Genomic DNA, 22,382 nt, shown 5'->3' with positions numbered 1-22,382 from the left:
TGCTACCTTTAAACTATTGATAAAAATGAATGGAGCAAATTATAACGTTAGAAAACTCAATTGAAAGCATTGCAGTTGAAAAAAATGACAGTTTGGAAATACATAAATCAAACATGAGCAAAATTCATGCAGGAACGTTTCAGAATACCGAGCACAATGGTATACTACTTTGTGATGATTCTTTACAAAAATTGGATGAAGAATACATCACATTATATTATAACCGACACATAAAACTGAGTGTTCACTGTTCACAAGTTCAAGTGAAACTCAATGCTTTGGCAGTTACTTATATTTAGACATTAAACTTCGATCAAATGTTTCCAATTATAGATAGAATACCGAATAGGCTAGTTACTATAAGATGTTGTTTATACTTGTAAACTGAAATTAAAAACATCACAGGCATTGCTACCGCAGCAAAATAGCAATCTTGCAGATTTTATAGCAATCTTGCAGATTTTAAAGCAGTCGCTTCATCTTTACTCAGTGCGTTTAAATCAAAACCTTTCAACTCACTTTTACCTTCGGCATTTCTAAGAGCCTCGACTTTAGAGTGCAAATTCTTACGCACTTCCGCTATTTCCTTATCAAGTTCACTTTGATCCGAATTCAGCATGCTAGTGGCAGCACTCGAGTCAAATTTGATGAACATGCAGCCAAAATTCAACCACGTCTTGTGCAGATTTGGAGAAGCAACTCCGTTCCTTATAGCTCTTAAAGCCTCCCGGTTCATGTTACGTCTTTTATCCAGGTCAATGATTTGTTGCTTATCTGCCAGTACATCTTCTGCTTTTTCTTCGATTTCAGCGAGATAATTCAAAACAAAATTTGGATCTCTTGCCATTATGATATAAGATTATGTTGTCTCAATCCTAGTCCGCCCTCGCAAAATTCAGTTGTAGTCAGGTATATCAGCGTAGGAGTACCCGTCGTATTTCTTGTACGCGTAGTACGCAATTCTCACGTGGTAGAAGCCAGGAATAAACGTAATCAATCCAATTATTATAACCGGCCAAGTGCGATCACTGTACTTGGCATCAATGTGCCCTGAAACAAGGAGGGCACCAACGACGAGAAGCACAGTGCCAACAACGAAAAGTGCGGTGGCGGAGGCAATGGCTCTCCACGGGACTTTAGTATGTTCCTTCCTATTCCTAAACTGCAGATCTATATACTTTTCTTCCCCGCGAGGTCTTGGTCTACGAGAGAGTTTTGAGTAGCGCACCTCCGGCATTTCTTCGACGCGACCACGCCGGGAATTTAGCTTTCCTTTATCGTAGATTCGTATGTAAATTTTCTGGGGTTGGTAAAAATTGGCGATGTCAACGACGTCGACGAGGCAAGGGTACGATGTGAGAGAGAGAGAGAGAGAGTCAGCATGAGGTGTCAAGGTATGCTCTGGGCCTCTGGCGTTGTCATTATAGAATCTGTCGGAACGGGTTGGAGCTGACAAGATAGCGTAATGGTTAAGCGTCCGGCTTCTTGATCGGTTGGTCGTAGGTTCGATCCCCGGCCGGGTCAGACCAAATACCTAGTAACACTGGTACCCATGACTTCCCTGGTTGGCGCTCATGCATTACTGGGATAGCATGGAGGGGTGGGGCAAGATTCAGAAAGGCATGCAAGGCTATATCTGTACCTTCCTTGTCCAGCGGCATATGCACAGATCGTGTGTATGTCTATCATGAGTCGGTGTATATATATATAGAGAGAGAGAGATGATATTCTTTTTCATTGATGAGTAACCGCGACTGCGTCAATATTAGTTCGCCCTCTAGTTTACCGGACCACGACCTGACATATCGATCTCGCCGCCCAACACATTAATCTATAGACACAAGCCACCTCTTTTTGTCGCTTGTTCTTTTATGATGAAAATAATAATAAACCTGATTGATCTATTATCTTCTTTTACTTTTGAATCAGTGTGCATGCCTCCTTTTCTTACATCGCCTAGGCTAGGTGGGTGTCTGATTTCGAAGACTCCTCCAAGTCGTTTCTACACGTTCCTATCTTTCATTGTATCGCAGTATTGTAGTGTATAGAAATGATGAAATTGAATCAAATTGAATTGAACTGCGTCTTTCCAGGAATTCCTTAAGTGATTCAACACATTTATATCGACTTCACCTAGCCGACACATGCAGTATTCATTTTGTCGCTCACTTATCATTTTTTTAATCCAGTGTGCATGCCTCCTATTTACATGCTGTAGGCCAAGTTGGGTGTATGATTAAAAGAGAACTTCGAATCGTTTCGGCACCCTCCCATCTTTTCATTATATCGTAAGCTTGTGGTGTGGTGTATTAATTTGATAAAAATTTTATCATAGAAATGATGATTTGCCTTCTTATCAAAACTTTCGGTACATCTTTCGAACGGTGCACAAGCCATTCTGTGTGATCAGGAACCTCTTGTTTATAATATGTTAATTATAGGATATATAGTATGATTTATAAACATTGTATTAATTTTCACATCGTAGTTCTGAATTTGGAAACTGATTTTTTTGTACCGTATCTATTTTCCGCATCACTAATCATTGATGTGAAACGCGGGTAGTGTTTGCATTACTCCTGCAAAGTTTGTTGGTAAAGTGATTGAGAATTGAATGGTGTGATCACCGATCGGCGCTGGATTTTCTTGATCGAGTTCGTGGCCCACGAGGATAAGAGTTACTCTTAGTTCTCATGTGAATGCTTGTTGCAATTTATGTATATATATATAGGCCTACTTTGAATTACCATATAATTATACCTTTTTGTGTTAGAAAACATAATGTCGCGTCCTAATCTATGACCTACGCAAGGCCTGCGATTAAGCGGAGGATATGAATAGTACGCTACTACGCACAAATTCCAAATTTAAACTTGGAACGCTAATTTATATACCAACAATATGATAAGTCCCCGTGCCCGCAGGCTGGAAACAGTGGTTGTTTTCGGCAATTAGTAGCAGGTGACAGTCTGACAGAAAGGTTTCTTGGGTAGAATGATTTAAGTAATTATTCGGAAAATTGCGCGTGACGGTGCCACCGATTCCGTTCTCGTCTATGTGCAGATAATTATATGAACATTGAACAAAGCGTTATGAGACGAATATGATCAGCATTATTTATTTCATCAAGACTGTACTGTAGTAGGTAGGCCTACGCATTAGGGTTTGGTTTCTTCCAGTAATGCTATGCCCAAGACCCAGATAGGCCCCTCCCCACTAATACGGTAAAATTCAAATCCAACTATCCAGATATTCATCCAAAACTGATGTCGGTTACTTGGTCTTGGTGCAACCACATGTCCCGCCAGGGCTGCCACCAATTCTACTACGTCAGTTATTGCCTGTATGGAATCGATGTCCTGTGCTCTCAAAATGTTTCATTTTCTTATTAAATTACTTTAACTTGGAGAATCATCACTGCTCACCTGTTTTATCAGGCAAAACGGCCAGTGATTCCAGACGGGAGTTATTGTGCCCCTACCACCAATTCAGCCAAATCCATATTTTCATCCAAGAACCACCCCTCCCCCTGCGCTGATTCGCTCTTGCCCATTTGCAAAGGAAATCCTTGCCCGTTTGCAAAGTGCGAGCACCAACCCTATAGGATCGGAGTTCCAAGGCAATCTCGCTTTCATAGTTTTGACTCGAGTCAAGTCGCGTCATTTTCAATTCACCACCGAGTCAAGTCCAAGTCATTGTGTTCACTGTTCAGTTTTGAGTTCAATCCACCTTTTCAACTCTCCTCGAGTGACGTTGAATGGCTTTCATCCATAATATCGTAATTTACTCGGTCGTAACAGTTTCTGACGCTATTTTCCAAGCATCAGGACTGATAGACGAAACACCAATAATGCAGTGACTTTATTATTCTTCGAAGTTACAATGAATTGTCTGTCTTGGCCGTCCTAGTCTTGAGTCATATGACTTGGTTCGAGTCATGCACAATGACTCGAGGACAAGTTGAGTCATTTTACTCCTTATTTAGTGGCATTATAACAACCTGTGAGTTGAGCCAATTTTTAGATGGAAGTTGATACTAAGCCAGCTTACGAGTTGCCATGGATAGAGAAATACCGACCAACAAACTTGTCTGAAGTTGTCGGGAATGAAATCACCGTTGAAAGACTACAAGTCTTCTCAAAAAAGGGTAATGTGCCGAATATAATCATCGCTGGACCGCCTGGCGCCGGAAAAACTACGAGCATATTATGCTTGGCGAGGGCAATGTTAGGTCCTGCGTATAAAGATGCAGTATTGGAATTAAACGCGTCCAACGACAGAGGAATAGATGTGGTTCGTAACAAAATCAAAATGTTTGCACAAAAGAAAGTAACCCTTCCTTCGGGAAGACACAAATTCATCATTCTGGATGAAGCTGACAGCATGACAAGCGGAGCACAGCAAGCGTTGAGAAGAACTATGGAAATATACAGCAAGACCACACGGTTCGCATTAGCATGTAACCAATCTGATAAAATAATTGAACCGATACAATCACGATGTGCGGTGTTGCGATATACAAAGCTAACTGATAAACAAATTCTCAGTCGATTGATGGATGTTATAAAACAAGAAAAAGTTGATTATACAGACGATGGGTTGGAAGCTATCATATTCACGAGTCAAGGAGATATGCGACAAGCTCTGAACAATCTACAATCAACTCATCAAGGCTTTGGAATCGTTAACGGCGATAATGTGTTCAAAGTGTGTGACGAGCCACACCCGGTCTTGATTAAGAATATGCTCGATCATTGCATAGCCGGTGAGCTGGACGAGGCGTATAAAATCGTCCATCATTTTTGGGCTATGGGCTACTCGTCTGAAGACATCGTCACAAACATATTTAGGGTCACGAAAACTCACCAAATGGCGGAATATCTCAAGTTGGAGTTCATCAAAGAAATTGGATTGTTCCATATGAAAGTTATCGAAGGGGTTCAGTCACTTTTGCAACTATCTGGACTACTTGCACGTTTATGTCGTGTTTCTGAGGTTCCGGATAATTAGAGTTTTGGCAAATTAATTTGGGAATAAGACTTTAAAAGCCTTTGTGTTGAGTTTACCCACTTTCGGTCATGATCGGCCTATGCCTTATATATGGTTGTTTACTTGATTTGATTAAAAGTTGGAGAACTGCCTCTGATAAATTACTGTAATGCTGCCTGGAACATAAAGTCCGATCATAGATTAAGCTGCTTGATGACGGCCATGTTATACTTTGTGCACTCGACTGTTCGCAACTTCGCATCGGCAATTGAATTACAATCATGATGTCCTAACCAGTAAATGTCTACATTTGGCTTCAATTCTGCTACGTTAACTATGATGTGGTATTACTCCTATACTGCAAGGGCCTGCTAAGTTGGGTTTGAAAGACTAGTTTCATAAAAATTGTCGAATGTATTTTATCAAACAGACAGCCCTGCTTGCTGCCCATGCATTGTAGCGTTTTCATACTTGATGTTTTGCTACAAACCTGCACAAAATTACTTTTTTGTTAGTCGCTGAATAGATGGTCCGTGTCATTTTTGAGTGATTTGATTATAGATTATGATGCTGAAATTCTAATGTCAGGTTTGGGTTCCAAGCATGTTTCAAAATCTGTGCCGATCAGCTTTGCTTTTTTGTTGAACTGCTCATATTTGTCTGTTTCTAATGCTATTTCACATCTTTTTTCAAGCGGTTGCTAAATATTTCTCAAACTACGGTACAATATGAATAACATGCATGGATCAATGGGAAATAATATTTCCTTGGGAAATCAAGTTGCGAGTGTGAAGCTGTCTGTGGAGGCTTTGCCCGAGAGCCGAATACAAGAAATAACTCTGGATGGCACGGAGACTTATTTTCGCTCGCTGACGATGTCCGAGCATCTCTGCAAACTGGCGTCGAAGATTGACTTCCTCGCCGAAGAGGAAGGTAGAGAAAGCAAGGAGGATGAAGAGGAAGAGTTTTCCAAGATGCCGTTTCAAAATCAACGCTGGCCTTGGGAGCCTATTCACAGCCGATTGCAGCAAGCTCTGACCGAAATTAATGTCTTGACAGATGTGCTATCGATCACGCAGAGCAAGGGTCCGCCGAAAACTGAAGGAATGCCGACCGAGGGGAAATACATGATGTTCGATCAAACAAGAAAAGACGTGCCACAAATTAAGTTGAACTTTCTTTTACCCACGAAAAAGAAAGGCCTCAACGCCGCCGCCGAGATTTTATTCACGGGCGAAAAGAGGATGAAAACCTTCAGCGAATCGAACACCACCAATTCCGGGTATCACCACGAACTGTTAAAGCTGAGAAAGTATTGGAGGATTCGTAAAGTCGGCACGAAAGTGCTCGGAGATTTAAGCTACAGAACAGTGGGTTCTGATTTTCTGCACGGAGGTAATTTCGAAGTCATCAAGACCGCCGATGATCGCGACGGTGAAGACAACGTTCCGTCTGCAGCTAGCCGCTTCTTCTCGAAACAAACGACGCAGAAATCTGCTCTCAAAGTAGTCGTAGGCTCTGATCTTACCGGCGGCGCCAATATAAAATTTACCGTGAAGAGATCCAGTGATAAAGAGTCCCCTAATTCCGGTCGGCAGTCGTTCACTCTGAATGGTCTTGTGAATAAAGCCGACCCGGGTTGGCATAAAATCTTGAGCTCCGCTCAGTATGTTCTGTACTGCCGCGAGTTGTTTGAGAAACTAGCGCAGCAAGCCGTGCAATTCAAAACTAGCTCGACGCTGACTCCGTTTTGGGTTGTCGGCAATAAGATTTCGGTGATGATTTTACCTGGAACTGACCTCGTGATCGAACTGGTCACTAGTTTTGCTGACGATGATAACGATCCTCTAAAAACCACCAGACAGCAGTCGGATCCTGACAGTATTTTCAGCTTGAAAATGGCTGCGATGCATCTTCTTATTGACGATTATCAGCGTGTGTTCAACATACCGGCGCCGCATCCAGCCGTTGCCGTCTTCGGATTATCGAGAGTTCAAAGAAGGGCAGCCACTGCGGCGTTTAGCGTTCCTCAAATGCAGAGAGTCAGTGCCGAAGACAGCAGGACTCTGGTAGAGAGACTAGTCGATATGGCCAAGCATTGGGAATTGAAGAGACGGGTCTGCGAAGCGATTACCGTTTTGTCGGCGGCGGTACAAGACCCATATATAATTCCGCAGTGGTCCACTCTTGGTAGCAATTTCGAGACGACTGTAAGACTCACAATACTCAGTGTTGGATACGAGAACTGCAACAGGACATCTCTCAATTTAACCGTAGGTACTGAGTCTTGTCGTGCTGTACAGAGAGACGGAAAGGTAATTGAACTTTCCAGCGACTCGCACGGCATTCGACTTTATTTACTGTCTCTGTTGTGTTTACATCAGTTGTGCACGGCGCAAGATATTTGCTCGATTTTAGGATGGACAATTCAGCATTTCACTCACCATTCTGGCATTGGTCCTAGGACGCCGTTGGGCGGCGCTAGCTGCTTGATGGCCGTTTCTCCGATGGGGAATTGCTGCGTGTCGGTAAAGTGTTGGGTTTCTGGTTGTGATGATGAAACGCTCGCGAACGCAAAAGTAAACTATCAAGTACATGCTCAGATTGCCAGGGTTGGTGAGAGTGGTAGTAAAGCGTCACGGCAACAACACGCGATTATTTCAGAGCTTGCTGCGGTGCAGGATCCCAAGTGGTCGCTCCTTGGCGACGGCTGGAGAGAGGTGGATTTGCCGAAACTTTTCGGACGTCATTTCATCGGGAAGTTTGAGAGTCTTATTACGTTTTTACGATCAGATTTTTGAGCTCTCTGTAAATTTGTGTGTGCTGTTTCGCATTGAAATATACCATGATATTTTCAGCTGACACTCGTCAGGGGTAATCGTCAGCAACTAGTAGAGAATTGGAAATAACATTGTATATCAACAATCGTATCACTAAATATGACGTCACCTACATGGACCTACCGATCTCTCTTGCCAATTCTCTACTAGTTGCTGACCCCGACGAGTGTCAGTCGAAAAAATTCGAGCTTATTTCAATTTGAATATATTATTCAATGGTATGTGCTTTTCCTTACCGAGTCTCAATCATGCCACTTGTTCGTGTTTTGCTTTTGATATCTATTCTTATTTTGTTATTTGTATAATTATTAAGATCTAGAACTAGATCCTCACCAACAATAATGCAAAACTGTGGGAAGCTAGCCGGATATACGATATTTATTACCGGGGCAAGTAGAGGTATTGGGAAATCGGTCGCTTTGAAAGCAGCTCAAGACGGCGCGAATATTGTGGTCGCGTCAAAGACTTCAGAACCGCATCCAAGCCTGCCCGGGACAATTCACACGGCCGCAGAGGAGATAAAACAGGCCGGGGGCAACTCGCTTGCCTGTGTGGTAGATGTCAGGACGGAGTCGGATGTGCAAGCTGCTATTGATGAAACTGTGGACACATTTGGTGGAATCGACATATTGATTAATAATGCAAGTGCGATCAGCCTTACAAACACCAAGAATACGGCAATGAAGACATATGATTTGATGCACCAAATTAACGCTCGAGGGACTTATATCTGCTCGAAATTGGCTCTGCCTCATTTAATCAAATCCAGGCAAAATGGGAAATCTCCTCATATTCTTAATATGAGCCCGCCGTTATCAATGAGCACGGACTGGTTCAAGAACCATTGCGCGTATTCAATGGCCAAGTATGGCATGTCAATGTGCACTCTGGGCATGGCTGAGGAGTTCTCGGAATATGGCATTGCAGTCAACTCGCTCTGGCCTAGAACCGCTATAATAACGGTCGCGTTGGAGATGATATCCGGATGGAATAAACAAGTGTCGTCAGTCTGCAGGTATGTAGGTGTAATTTGTCAATCTGGATAAGAGGGTTTTGCAAGTACAACATTCTGATAACTTCCTCGTTACTGCCCGTCTCTGTATTCCATGTCGTTTAAAGACGTTTCTGCCTCCAAGTAGCCCATCATGCCATCAGATTCATGAGTTTGTCTAGCTACGTCAGTGGTTCCCAACCGGTGGGGAAGTCAGGGTTTCAGGTGGGGGTCTGGGGTCTCAATTTTCCCATTATCAAGTCCTTAGTAAACGAAGACTTAACAAAGTTAATTGAAGGAAGTAGTTTCAAAGGGTGGATTTTAGGTTGTGGGGAGTGAAGAGTATACATCAGAAGTGGGGAATGAAGGAAAAAAGGTTGGGAATCACTGCTCTATATCATTTAAAGATACAGTTGTTTTCACATAGTTGATACGATTGTTGATGTACTAAGTTTTTTCAATTCTCTACTAGTTTCTGACGGTTAGCCCCTGACGAGTGTCGGCCAAAAATATTTGGGCTTATTTCAATATGGGCAAATTATACCATTGTATACTGTAGTTATTGATATATATTACACTTTGACCAATTTCCACCATAGTGGATGAATCCGTAATGCTTTATATACTAATCGACTTTCAACTGAAAAATCTTTACTTTACAGAAAACCGGACATAATGGCGGATGCGGCTTATGCAATTTTGAAGCGAGACGCTTCGCAGTGTTCCGGGAAGTTTTTTATCGATGAAGATGTCGTGAAAGAGGAGGGCATTACGGATTTGGATCAGTATGCCGTCGACCCGTCGAAACCACTTATTGATATTGTTAATCCAGGCCCGGCCTGGGATGGCATTGTGGCTGCCTTCAACAAGTCATAGTGATTCATTTAAATGCCAGAAACGATCTACCTGTGTGTGTTTTAGAAATATGTAGATTCTACCTTCCGTGGTATATATTTCGGATGTTGAAAGCAAGAGATTCGGCGATCTCAATCTCTCATTGACTTCCTTTGAATCCCTCGGCAATCCATCATAATGAGATATTTGACCTTAAGAATCATACAAAAATCACTTTCCTGAAGCCAGAATAATCCTTTGCTACCCTATAATTATTCAATCTACTATCATCCTTTCAATCCAAACTGGAGCTTCTTCATATCATCCAGGTATTGTGACATACTTTTTATGACGAATTCCCAATGAGCACGCGATTGAACCTGGCCAGTAAGATTCAAGATTATGTTTGCCTTTTGAAAGCTTTGATTGCATGCGTTGTTTAGTAGCTTGCTAAATAGAGAACGAATAGAAGTGATTCTCAGTGCAATAAAGTGGTATTTCGCTTTGTAGTGTTCGAATTTTCAAATTTATTCGTCACAATTCCGAGTAGCAATTGCTAATGATGTACAGTGGATGGATTTCGTTTCAATGTGGAAAATTATACATATGCAGTCTGTTTCTCGCATTTATGCAACAGCGCACCTGCACACGTTTATCAAGTCAGTCTTAACTTGTCTATATTGGATTTTTGTTGCATGAGCGATATATTTTATGCTGAAAAATAATTGTTCACTTTTTGCGTATAGTTTTGTTATATAAATGGGTTAAAACATGCGTAACTTAGGTAAACTGAAGGGTTACACTGTTTTTGTGACCGGTGCGAGTCGCGGAATTGGCAAAGCTATCGCGTTGAAAGTAGCGAAGGATGGAGCGAACGTTGTTATAGCAGCTAAAACCACTAAACCGCACCCCAAGTTGGAGGGCACAATCTTTACTGCCGCCAAAGAGATTGAAGATGCTGGTGGTACGGCATTGCCATGTATTGTTGATGTCAGGTATGACGAACAAGTACAATCCGCCATTGATCAAGCCGTGGATCATTTTGGTGGGATTGACATTTTAGTAAATAATGCCAGTGCAATCAGCTGGACTAAAACTCCAGCAACTTCAATGAAGACTTACGATTTGATGCATCAGATTGTAGGGAGAGGGACCTTCATGTGTTCGAAGCTGTGCCTGCCTCATCTAATACAATCGAATATAAACGGTAAAGAACCCCATATTCTGAATATAACACCGCCTATGAAGATAGAGCCCGCTCATCTCTCGAAGAACTCTGCGTATACGGTTGCGAAATATACAGCGTCCATGTACACGATTGGAATGGCACATGAGTTCAAAGACCATGGTATCGCGGTGAATGCGTTGTGGCCTAGAGGCGCTATCTGGACTGCGGCGATAGAAAATCTTCTTGGAGCACATCGTAAGCCAGAATGCAGGTATGAACTTGGTTGTCTGTTTGGCGTCATAGTTTTCTATAAGTTTATACGGTTAGCCGATGCTACTCTAGCTAGAGCAGTGGTTCCCAACCTTTTTCCACCCACGTACCATTTCCAGGTTTTATGCAGTGCTCGCGTACCACCTACATCCACCATTTATGACGTCACAATCACGTATTTGACCTATGCGAGGTGTTATAAGAAATTCTATTAAACTAGGCATTATCAGCCAGGGTTGATGTTGAGATGCATGGAATTGTTTTTTCACCACCAGTCACAAGAAGAACAACAACTTAATGAAATAAAAACAAACAAACATAAGCTCATTATTAATGCAGGGGTGGCCAACCGTTTTGCTATTCACAGCAGCATTTTGAGTAGTCATGTAGCTCACGGCCGCATTCCAGGACATAGTTCGTAATGAACAAACTGGATGACAAATACCCATTTTAAACTGTACATGTCCATTTTCGGTGAGCTCCAGACTAACCTGTTTATTCATATCGGCGTACGTACCGAAATCGCGAGTGGTCATGTTATGAATGGATATCTCCGGTATAAAGTTGATGGACGGCGTGTTTTCGAAAATTTAGGGCATCAGTTATAAATGATGATGTATCTTCGGGTGGACCAAATGTAATAAGTCACTTTGTTGAATACTGCTATTTCCTGACCTCCCATCAGGATTGGGGGGTATATTGGAAAGATATTGAAATCGCCCTAACGCACCATAGAAACAAATTTCTTTCGTGAGAAGGACACGATTCCAAGTTGGTATTTCTATCTGGGGCGCATCAGTTTTCGTTGCTGCTCACATCTGTACTGTGGTGCTCAGGTTGCAAAGGGCGCTACTACAATAATATCGAAGAAAATTTCAAGGTTAATCAAAATCTCCGAAAAATTTGGGAGTAAATTCGTGAATTCTATTTTCATGTCGACGGCCGCCAACACATACAAATTGAAATACGTGTCCACGGCCGCACAAATTTCCTTCTACTGCCGCAGGTTGGCCACCCCTGGTTTAATGCGATGACTGCATTTGTTTATTTTCCAATAGCTGGTCGATACGTGGCATACGTTTGCTCACAGCGCATCGAAAGTCATGCATGAGCGCAACAAGTTGGTTTCGTTTCATCGCCGTACCTTACCACGACGATGACGGCGGCTTCAGAAAACTCAAAATCAACCCCAACTGAACTAATAACTCCCTTCGGTCGAAAAAAAGCAGAATCTACTCGCGTACCACCTGGAAGACCTTCGCGTACCACAGGTTGGGAACCACTGAGCTAGAGAGAGGAAGAGAGATGTGATATTCTTTTTCGCCTGCACCGTTGAGATGCTTCGCCGACGATGATGCTATACATCCGTAAGGTCATTTAGTCTGCACCCCCATTTTTTCTCCATACTATCCGTAGTTGCTGAGCACCTAGCGGGATAGCTGCTGGTACCAATTTTCAATTAATTGGTATGACCCGGCCGGGGATTGCACCCACGATCTGTCGATCGAGAAGCTGGACGCATCACTATCGCACGCTACACTATCGCTCGGACAGAAGTAGTCAATCCGTGATGGGTCGAGATTGTCTAAAAGTTGAAGTAGGATTATACAAGATAGTGGGTGGAGGAAAAAGTTTTAGAAGTAGTATGGGGATATCCGTTTGTCGCCCATAATGACTTCCAAAATTTTATGTGCATGACGATTTGAATACTCAATCCATGCCGACTATGAAGTATTACGATTTCAGTCGATTATTATAACAAAATTATACGCCCTTTTCCACCAGTTATTTACAAGAATCGTTTTGATTCTAACTACCATTGTGAAGGGGCGATGGGTGTTGCCCCACAGCATATCTCACAAAGCAATATTAAACAGTTCTGGTCAATAAATCAAAATTATTTTGGATGAACTTTTCAAGTCATTTATTAGTCAAGTAGATGGTTACCTGATTACAACCCTGTCACGCTCGTTCCACTGCCAGATATTTTTGATTCACTATATTATAGTCAACGTACCTTTCAGGAGTACAGAAATAGTCTCTGATGCGAGTTATGCAATACTGACAAGGAGTCCGGCCAAGTGCTCTGGAAACTTCTTCTATGATGACGACGTTTTGACGGAAGAAGGGATAACTGATTTAAGTCGTTATGACATGTCTTGACTTGGCGTGTTGTTGTTGTCACACTTGGCTAGTTTTGAATTCGTAACATAATGTGTTCCCTTATGTGTGTCATATCGTATATTCTGAATTGATGAGACTATGCAATGTGTGGGGTTTGAAGACTTATCTGTCTCGTCTGTGTTGCCTTGCCTATTGGCAGGCCGTGTTATTTTTGGCATATGCCAAAACTGCCAAAAACAACTTATTTTTGGCATTTTTCGATTTTTATTTTTGGCAGTTTTGGCATCGTCCTCTAAATAGATAGTTTCAGCCTCGAATTAGTCACAAAAACGTTTTATTTGGGCTAGTTTGTCAAAAGACACCACAAAATGTGCAGCATCCACGTATAATCAGTGCCAACAAACAATAACAGAAGAAAAACCTAACGATTTCATTGGTTAATTATATCAAACGAAACCACAAAATGTGCAGTATCCATCGGAATCGGTGCCAATAAGCAAAAAAAAAAGAAAGAAAAGCCTAACAAACACGCTCAACAGCTGATTGTCACAGCTGTTGAATAGACTTAAATCGTTTGCTCTGTAGCAGTGCTTCCAAACTCAGGTCAGCTAAGTTTCCCCTAAATTCATTTCTCGCCCAGCGAATCTGGGAAATATCGGCTTCAACAGTAGCTGCTGAGGGAAAGAATGTTGCCAGTCATCCACAAAAGGTTTTCAGAGCTTCAAAATCTTTGGAGGCCCGAACCGACTTCCATGCATCATGAAAAGAGATCACTTCGCCAGTGCCATCGATCTCATCGCGGAAATAATTTTCTTCCTGATCCTTTTCCAGGAGTTTCCTGTGTTGTCTCTCAACACATTCTATTTAGTAGCCCGACTATCATTTCTCCTTCAGTCTACCGATATATTTTTGGAGGACATTTTTTCACTTCAGGTGGCTTTAATATTACCAACTCGCATGGAAGAGTCCTGGGAAGGTTAGCTTGTTTAAGAACATTGACACAACAAGACTGTCTGGCATAACGAGACTATGCAGCTCAGAAATAGCCAGACAGTTTGTTGCGTCACAATGTTCAACTCGATCACAATGCAAAAATCGTGGTTGATTTTGGGAGTTCCAGTTCCATTAGCAGAATATAATTTATATTTTAATAATCAGTACTGCGACAGTTTCTCATTGATACCCGTTTTATCAAATTTAGCGCTCGACAAGCCGGTCAAAAATGGTCGTAAAATTGCCTTTGGACAAATGGAAAGTATGACGTACACCAAATGCAGTCAGCCGTTCAATCTCGCTGTGCCCACACCATTTAGGACACCATGCTTTCACCCCTAATGGGTGGGCTGGACCCAGATTAAGAAACCTGCCTTTCACAAACGCTCTTCTCGCTTGTAACGCGGTCCTGTTAACACAACACCATGAACAAAATACACTATTTGGCAGGCCGTGTTATTTTTGGCATATGCCAAAAATTGCTTATTTTTGGCATTTTCAAATTTTTATTTTTGGCAGTTTTGGCATCTGGCTCCTGAAATGCCAAAAATAACACGGCCTGCCTATTGGTATTTGGATCATTTTTTTCAAACCCGTCGGCCGTGGGGGAGGATTTGAAAATTTATGATTCTAAAGAATTAGGTTAGTAACGCTCTCTTTTTGGTAAAAAAGTGCAATTTCGTGTACCCTATGTGTGAATTCTTGTTGCAAATTTTTCAGAAACATGTTATATACAAAAGATTATGATCAATGTAATTAAAGAATATCTTGGGAGGTACAGAACTTCCATGTACGATTGAATATTATATTATTAATTATATTATTCAATCGGTCAAAGTGATGTTGTTCAATAGTGTTTTTTCGTAATCATCGCCAATGTTACCATTTCCATATTGGAAAAGTGATTCACATATTGACCGTTTTTTTACAGTGATTAAGAGTAAATTATATGTCATGGAGAACACTGGCAAATTGAAAGGCTATACTATATTCATCACTGGCGCTAGTCGTGGTATTGGCAAAGCTGTGGCCTTGAAAGTAGCCAGAGATGGAGCAAATGTGGTGATAGCTGCAAAAACGTCTAAACCTCACCCGAAATTGAGAGGTACTATTTACACGGCTGCCAAAGAAATTGAAGATGCGGGAGGGAAAGCGTTGCCGTGCATTGTGGATGTACGCAGTGAAGAGCAAATCCAAGAGGCTGTGGACATGGCAGTTAAACGCTTCGGAGGCATTGATATTTTGGTTAACAACGCAAGTGCGATCAGCGTCACTAGTACCCCTACGACTACCATGAAAAAATTTGACTTGATGAATCAAATTAACACCAGAGGCACATTCCTATGTTCGAAAATATGCCTACCACACTTGATTCAGTCAAAAAAGAACGGACGACAGCCTCACATTTTAAACATGTCCCCGCCTCTGCCGCTGGAGCGTGGCATGCTGTCAAGGGGCGTGGCTTATGGCATAGCGAAATACGGAATGTCGATGTGCACCATGGGGATGGCGGAGGAATTTCGGGAGTATGGGATTGCCGTGAATTCGTTGTGGCCGAGGACTGTGATTTGGACTGCTGCCGTTGAAAATCTTGGCGGAGACTTTTTCAAGGAGGTTAGCAGGTGAGATGAGGGTGATCGTAAACGGGTAAGTGTACTTGATCATAAGACAGCGATGGTTTCAGTCGGTCTACTCCAGTACTGTCATGACTCGGGTCGTGATTTGACTTGAATCGCGTTTCTTAATGACTTGCCTATCGAATGTAATGCTTATTCCAGGAGGATGTGTATTCCACTTAGATGTCCTCAACTTCTAATCGAAATATAGCGAGATAATGCCGATGCCGAACCAAACTTCTGTATATCCTACCTTGCGATATTCATTCTGGAAACAGAACCAGATAAATGACGTTACTGAACCAGTTGGAATTCATTACTTTTTCCCAAGTTGTACTTCGCACAGCGTCTTTTCAATGCTGTGAGTGATTAGGCTCTGTTTTAAAAGATATACATAAGAATGCTTGAAATTGTTCTGATACACTACCGATCACATAAAACTGATGACTTTAGGCCAGCATCATAAAATCCAAGTAGTTGTGATGCATTCCAAACAATTTTGAGTTTACGGTTTGTTGAGGGGTCGCTCAGTGCGCGTTTTTTTTTGTATAAAGACATTGGGAAATACTGTTTTAGGGTGCTCAATCATTTTGGTAACCCATCATCTGCATGTATCACACAAATGACCATTCATTGTTACTCGAATGAAATTGAACCTATCCGATCTTGAATCATTGTCATTTATGGTCGTGTGTACTTGCAGGACCCCGGAAATTGTAGCAGACGCAAGCTATGCCATTCTGATCAAGAGTTCGTTAAATTGTACCGGGAACTTCTGTTATGATGATGACGTACTGCACCAAGAAGGCGTTACCAATTTAGGCCAATACAATATCAATCAATCTCAGAGTGGAAACGCCTTGGCACTTAAAGATTTCTTCGCAGCGAAGCTTTGAAGATGATAGTCTTGCTTTGATTGTAACTGCCCTTGAACGCTGCAGCGATTTTTCGTTTAACTAATACATAATATAAAATCACATCTATCCAATATGCAATGAAAATATTACATTTAAATTATTTCCATAATAAAGATTCCAATGACTTTGCATTGCTGTTTCATCAGGCGCATGGTGACTAGATGTGAATAATATCTGTACAGTGTGGCTGTGGTAGGCGTCAGTAGTTTTTCGATATTGTGACCCAATACAAGTAATGAGAGTCTTCATTTTCATCCAACCAAAATACATGAACACGGCAATGATGGTGGTACAGAAAATATGCATGCACGGTATTCGGTAGCAGATAGGAATGATCCATACGGTAGGACTGTGTTGGTCACCTAGTCTGATCACACCCGCATCAAACAGGTACACTTGACTCTTCACAGTCTGTCTGTAAAAAATGTAGGGTAAAAAAGGAAAAGAAAAATTAAACAATGGCATCAAATGATCAATATCTTTTCTGAAGGTCATCGTAAACAGATTAATATGGTTATCTCGTTCGCGAGTGTGAAGTAGGCAGTGGACGAAATCTATCGTGATCCACTCGCGCTTCGATGTAGCCTACGTACTGTACAATGTACATTAGGGCTCTTCAAAAATGACTTTTTTGCTCGAATCGTACTGGCTACTTGATAAAGTTGTTAGGTTACCTAATTTAAGCCTGCACACAAAATTTGGTTCAATTCCAGCCAGTAACCGCTTTGCTACAGGAGAAGAAAGTTTCTATTTATTATATAAAAATAAATATAAAAAAATTTGAATATTATCTGTTCACCCCATGAAAGTGTTGGGCTGTCTATAGAAACCATGCTCCCCAAATTTGGCTCAATTCCAACCAGTGGAAGAAGAGTTATTGGCGTCGAAAAATTTGGATTTGAATAAAATAGTATTTACGGTGAGCACAACTATAATAAATAAACAAAGAATCGGTCACCGTAAATACTATTTTATTCAAATCCAATTTTTTCGATGGCAATAACTCCGCTTCCAATGGTTGAAATTGAACCAAATTTGGGGAGCATCGTTTCTATAGACAGCCCAACACTTTCATGGGGTGAAAAGAAAATTTTCAAATTTTTTATCATTTATTTTTATATAATAAATAGAAACTTTCTTCTGCTGTAGCAAACCGGTTACTAGCTGGAATTGAACCAAATTTTGTGTGTAGGCTTAAATTAGGTAACCTAACAATTTTATCAAGTAGCCAGTACGATTTGAGAAAAAAAGTCATTTTTGAAGAGCCCTAATGTACATATGAACCGAGTTGCGTCAATTTTTCTGCAAACATTTCCAGTCAAGTCATGCTCCTTTGAAAACGATCGCAAACTCTTTGTAACAATGACTAAGCAAAATGTATAGGTCGTTGCCGTTGAATAGAACGTTAAAGTTGCTGTTCCTATGAGTAGGATAGATAGCTAGAATACGTGAGGTGCTAACATTCGGTAATAATAACATTAATGTCGCTATAAATTGTTATATCCTAGCATAGGCCTACAAACTCATGATATTATTCTATTTGCGTCAGACATAATAATAAGAGTTATCTATGTGCATTAAGACTGGTGGTTCTCCCAGTTCAATTATTATATCAGACAACACGCTTCATCACACCGTCGTCGTGTGATTGTACTGGATATTTTATTCAGATGACGTTTGTAACCTAATTATTTTACTGTCGGAATTACGCGATGTTGCGATAGCAGTAATTGATACATATAATCTATAAAATAAATTGGTATATCCAAGAAAACGCATTGCTCTATCAAGTATGCCGGACCCCAATTGTGGAACAGCATCTCGCGGCTATCCGACAGTCGTCGAGCATGTCCATGTCCAATTGTCCATATTCAAGTCGAAATACAAGCAATTTCTTCTAAATGAATACTAGCCAGTCTTCAGGATTACCGGACCACGACGTAACATCGACCTCGCCCTCCGCCACATGCCACCTCATTTTGTCGCTTGCGTCTTCTATTCTCTGCATTACTTTTCATTCAGTGTGCATGCCTCTTCTTTATTTCGCCTAGGCTAAGTTGGGTGTCTGATATTAAAGGCTACTCCAAGTTGTTTCGACACCTTCCTATCTTTTCATTGTATCGCAGTCTTGTGATGTTTTGAAACGATGAAAATGTTACCTATACGAAATCACCTATATCTTGGCTATTACCATGCAGAATTTATTATTTATAATCCACAATCCAGAACTATATATCGGCGATGGCACCACCAAGACACATGACTAGTGGTGAGTACTGAGTATATTTCTGCCCACCAGATGCTACCTTGTCAACGGGTATGTTTCCATTCCTCCTTAAAAACTAGCTTACTAGCAGTACCAAACTTAGTCGGCTATCATCAATACAGATATGCCTTGCCTATGTATGATGATGATGATGAAACAGAGTGCCTAGAATTTTCAAAACTATACTTTAAACTGGACGTAGGCCTGAATTATATATCATTATGTGTTAACTTACAAAACCAATTCATTAAACCGTTGTTTGCAATTTTCAGAGGATCCTTTTCCTGAGAAAACTCCGGGGAAGCTGAGGCTATACAGCATGCAGTATTGCCCGTATGCAATGAGAGCTCGGCTCATGTTGGCGAAGAAAGGCGTCGAGTAAGTTGAGTGAAAAAGATAGTCCATACAGGCCAGCTTTTCCGCGCTGCTGCACCCCAATAGGAACATAGCTGGTTGTAATTTCTCTTTTGCGGTCGATGTTGATGACCTTTAGTGATTCACTAGTGTCGAAGTTGATGCTTTTACGGAGCTAGAAATCATGAGTACGCAAATATAGCCGAAATATGATGTAACATAAATCGTGGTATTCACATCACCAAATATCACTCCAAAATACCAACAACTATAAATAGGGTTGGGATGGTCTTGTACTTTGCAGTCGATATTTACAGCAGCATCGATGCGGATGAACGATTTCTTTTTCAATATCTCAGCCATGAAGTAATCAACATACACCTCCGAAACAAGCCGCAATGGTTTCTCGATAAGTATCCGATCGCAACTGTACCGGTGATGGAACAGGATGATAAATTACTAGGCGGATCACTGGTGATCAGCGAGTACATCGATGAAGTCTACTCCAAGAACGGAGAAAGAACACTTTCTGCAGATCCTTACGAGAAAGGGAGGACAAATATGCTAATAAGTGACAAATACGGAAAGGTTGGGAATAATTTGGTCACTGTTAATATGAATAAGTGATCATAATTTAATTACTATTCCAAATTATATGCCATAGGCTATCAGTGCGGTGTACAAGCGTCTTAGACATGAGGAGAATTGGGAAGAGGACTTTTTCAAACATGTCGGTGAACTGGATAAGGAGCTGGGCGCGAAGAAGTATTTCGCTGGGGCAGATAAACCAACATACGCGGACTACATGTTATGGCCGTGGATGCGAGTGCTTGGTGAGTGTTCAATGAATACTTCACGAAATATCCTATTGCATTTTAATTTCATGCAATCAATTTGTCTTCGTATAGACATGTAGTACGCCATTTCTTTTTTCGCTTAGAATGGTTCAGTTGCGATTAACCAATTACAGCTCAACAAATTTATTCAATTTTACTCATTTGTATCGAATTATCGGAATTAATCAGTTATATATGAGTGTACACTAGGGTTGTTCAAAAGTAACTTTTTTTCCCGGATTCCAGCCATTCGCTGATTAAATTGTCAGGTTACCCTAAAAACGCTGCACACCAAATTTGGTTCAATTTTAACAAGTATAAGCCACCGTAGAGCCAATTAAAATTTTTACTCTAGTAAGAAAAATTGAAATGAATTTTTTTCAAATTTTACTGTCAACCCCATGAAATTGTTGAGTTGTCCTCAAAAACGATGCAATACTAATTTAACTCAATTCCAATTAGTAGAAGCGGAGTTATTTGAGTTTTTCGCTGATAATTCTGGGATTATCCATGAGAATGTCAGAATTGAACTAAATTTGGTGTGTAGGGTTTTTAGGGTAACCTGGCAGTCTATTCAGTGAATGGCTGGAATCCGAAAAAAAAAAGTTTTTTCTGAACAACCCTAGTGTAAACATCGATATTAACAGAAGTAGCGAGGAATAGGTTACCTTTGATAATAGAATAGATAGACACACCGAGACTCGTAAAGCCGTAAGTATAATGGCGCAAACCATAGCCACTACATCCTATCATAATATCCTGAAGTTTGTTGCAAAACACTAGCCTTTGTATCTTGGTCTCCAATCCCAAAGAATATTGTTAGGAAATTCTATAGAATCGGTATGCGTATTTGCGGTCGCGGTCGCATCGAGATGCATCTTGCTGATTCGTAAGTTGAAACCAGCGATTGACTAATATACAAGCCTACGACGATTTCTCCCTCTCCGTTTTCAAAACTGCTTTAAGTATTTTCCAACCTTTTTCGTTTTCCACTTCTGCACGGAATTTCATGGAATCCCATTCTACTTTATCATTTCAGTGGCAATTTACTACATTACTCCTAATTGTAATTTAGTAGCATAATTTGAACACGTTTATATTCAATATACGTTGATGCTGTCATATGGAGATAGTTACTGCACGGCGGGGTGCAATAGACCAGCGGTTCTTCACCTTTTTTACCTTGCGGACCCTAAATACGTCAAAACAAATGTTGCTGACCCAAAATGTAATTAGGACAAATGTATGCAACTCAAAAGCAAATATTGGAGACTTCATTCATTGCTGAGTTTTGATATTAGACTTGTTACACGAGACTCTATTGAAGTTTCTGCAAAGCGCAGTCCTTGCAAAAACAATTGATTTTGATTGTTTAGGTTTCTTTTGAAAGAAACGCAATTTGCTGTTTGCTACCCTCTATTACACTGCCAAATATCACTGTTATGTACTGTCGAAAATTGACGAATTTTGTTCTGAAGATATTCTTATTTCTTAGCTGTCACAATTGGTTATTAAAGCTACATTTAAGCTGTTTCATATGTCATGCTGCCATCATTGTGACGTTACCCACTATAATCCAAATTAAATCATAAGCTCTATAATATTATGACACCGTGCTGAGAAAGACCTTTCAAATCTCCAAATCATTTTTCTTCCAGCAATGTACAAGCGTCCAACTTTTTGCATTTTTGAACAGCGATGTAAAATTCTATAATATATATCTCACGGACCGGCGGTAAAGATGCCACGGACCTGCGGCTGAGCACCACTGCAATAGACTGCATTTCAAAATGCGTATAGCCGCAAGTTACGGTAACATTCGTTCGATTTCAGGGCCGGACTGTGAGATTGACGATGTGCTGCCAACTGGAAAGTTACCAAATCTCGTGAGATGGATTGAAGACATGAAAAAAGACGACACTGTTAAGGCATGCCACACGCCTCCCGACGTACTGAAGAGATTCTGTCAGGGATACCACACACTAAAATATGAATACGACCTGGAGTAAAACTATAGTGAACTCGCGAAAGAAGATACGTGTGAATTTATCAGACACATATTCACAATTTGGGAGGACTCCAGAAATTGCCTAGTTTCTGTATCAGTTCCGTTGCGGTTATTGATCCGTGGATTTCAACGATTTCTTCGCTTTCTGAACTATAAATTGCCTATTTGCAACCAGA

The 22,382-nt window shown here is 41.0% G+C and overlaps 7 protein-coding genes across 9 annotated transcripts; 6 read left to right on the top strand and 1 right to left on the bottom strand.

Annotated features, from left to right (window-relative positions):
• Nucleotides 1–13: 13 nt before the first annotated feature.
• On the bottom strand, nucleotides 14–994 carry LOC145446010 (p53 and DNA damage-regulated protein 1-like). The gene has a single exon (XM_080324196.1). The coding sequence runs from the start codon at nucleotides 845–847 to the stop codon at nucleotides 443–445; it is 405 nt and encodes a 134-aa protein (XP_080180322.1). The 5' UTR covers nucleotides 848–994; the 3' UTR covers nucleotides 14–442.
• A 1,587-nt stretch (nucleotides 995–2,581) lies between these two features.
• LOC145445999 (replication factor C subunit 2-like) lies at nucleotides 2,582–5,683 on the top strand. Its single transcript, XM_080324181.1, has one exon. It carries the CDS (start codon nucleotides 4,024–4,026, stop codon nucleotides 5,008–5,010), a length of 987 nt encoding a protein of 328 aa, XP_080180307.1. The 5' UTR covers nucleotides 2,582–4,023; the 3' UTR covers nucleotides 5,011–5,683.
• Nucleotides 5,684–5,705: 22 nt separating this feature from the next.
• Nucleotides 5,706–8,143, top strand: LOC145445980 (mediator of RNA polymerase II transcription subunit 17-like). The gene has a single exon (XM_080324160.1). It carries the CDS (start codon nucleotides 5,718–5,720, stop codon nucleotides 7,788–7,790), a length of 2,073 nt encoding a protein of 690 aa, XP_080180286.1. The 5' UTR covers nucleotides 5,706–5,717; the 3' UTR covers nucleotides 7,791–8,143.
• A 27-nt stretch (nucleotides 8,144–8,170) lies between these two features.
• LOC145446001 (hydroxysteroid dehydrogenase-like protein 2) lies at nucleotides 8,171–10,400 on the top strand. The gene is made up of 2 exons (XM_080324183.1): nucleotides 8,171–8,844; nucleotides 9,483–10,400. The coding sequence occupies exons 1-2, from the start codon at nucleotides 8,171–8,173 to the stop codon at nucleotides 9,694–9,696; spliced, it is 888 nt and encodes a 295-aa protein (XP_080180309.1). The 3' UTR covers nucleotides 9,697–10,400.
• Nucleotides 10,401–10,422: 22 nt separating this feature from the next.
• Nucleotides 10,423–13,255, top strand: LOC145446002 (hydroxysteroid dehydrogenase-like protein 2). Of its 2 annotated transcripts, none has more exons than XM_080324185.1 (2): nucleotides 10,423–11,093; nucleotides 13,117–13,255. In XM_080324185.1, the coding sequence occupies exons 1-2, from the start codon at nucleotides 10,426–10,428 to the stop codon at nucleotides 13,253–13,255; spliced, it is 807 nt and encodes a 268-aa protein (XP_080180311.1). In that variant the 5' UTR covers nucleotides 10,423–10,425. The 2 variants fall into 2 exon arrangements, with proteins under 2 accessions (XP_080180311.1, XP_080180312.1); XM_080324186.1 differs by lacking the exon at nucleotides 13,117–13,255 and adding an exon at nucleotides 12,388–12,462 and having other exon boundaries at nucleotides 10,423–11,172.
• A 1,815-nt stretch (nucleotides 13,256–15,070) lies between these two features.
• LOC145446000 (hydroxysteroid dehydrogenase-like protein 2) lies at nucleotides 15,071–16,871 on the top strand. The gene is made up of 2 exons (XM_080324182.1): nucleotides 15,071–15,831; nucleotides 16,529–16,871. Exons 1-2 carry the CDS (start codon nucleotides 15,086–15,088, stop codon nucleotides 16,719–16,721), a joined length of 939 nt encoding a protein of 312 aa, XP_080180308.1. The 5' UTR covers nucleotides 15,071–15,085; the 3' UTR covers nucleotides 16,722–16,871.
• A 151-nt stretch (nucleotides 16,872–17,022) lies between these two features.
• Nucleotides 17,023–22,382, top strand: LOC145446005 (glutathione S-transferase omega-1-like). Of its 2 annotated transcripts, none has more exons than XM_080324189.1 (6): nucleotides 17,023–17,336; nucleotides 18,008–19,011; nucleotides 19,281–19,386; nucleotides 19,722–19,950; nucleotides 20,027–20,195; nucleotides 22,032–22,382. In XM_080324189.1, the coding sequence occupies exons 2-6, from the start codon at nucleotides 18,984–18,986 to the stop codon at nucleotides 22,205–22,207; spliced, it is 708 nt and encodes a 235-aa protein (XP_080180315.1). In that variant the 5' UTR covers nucleotides 17,023–17,336; nucleotides 18,008–18,983; the 3' UTR covers nucleotides 22,208–22,382. The 2 variants fall into 2 exon arrangements, with proteins under 2 accessions (XP_080180315.1, XP_080180316.1); XM_080324190.1 differs by lacking the exon at nucleotides 22,032–22,382 and adding an exon at nucleotides 21,857–21,927.

Source organism: Botryllus schlosseri, chromosome 9 (assembly GCF_051294905.1).
Source record: "Botryllus schlosseri isolate E-star chromosome 9, Bs_hap1, whole genome shotgun sequence".
NCBI lineage: Eukaryota > Metazoa > Chordata > Ascidiacea > Stolidobranchia > Styelidae > Botryllus > Botryllus schlosseri.
The sequence above is the reverse complement of the archived record's forward strand: the minus strand, read 5'-3'. Positions and strand labels throughout refer to the sequence as shown.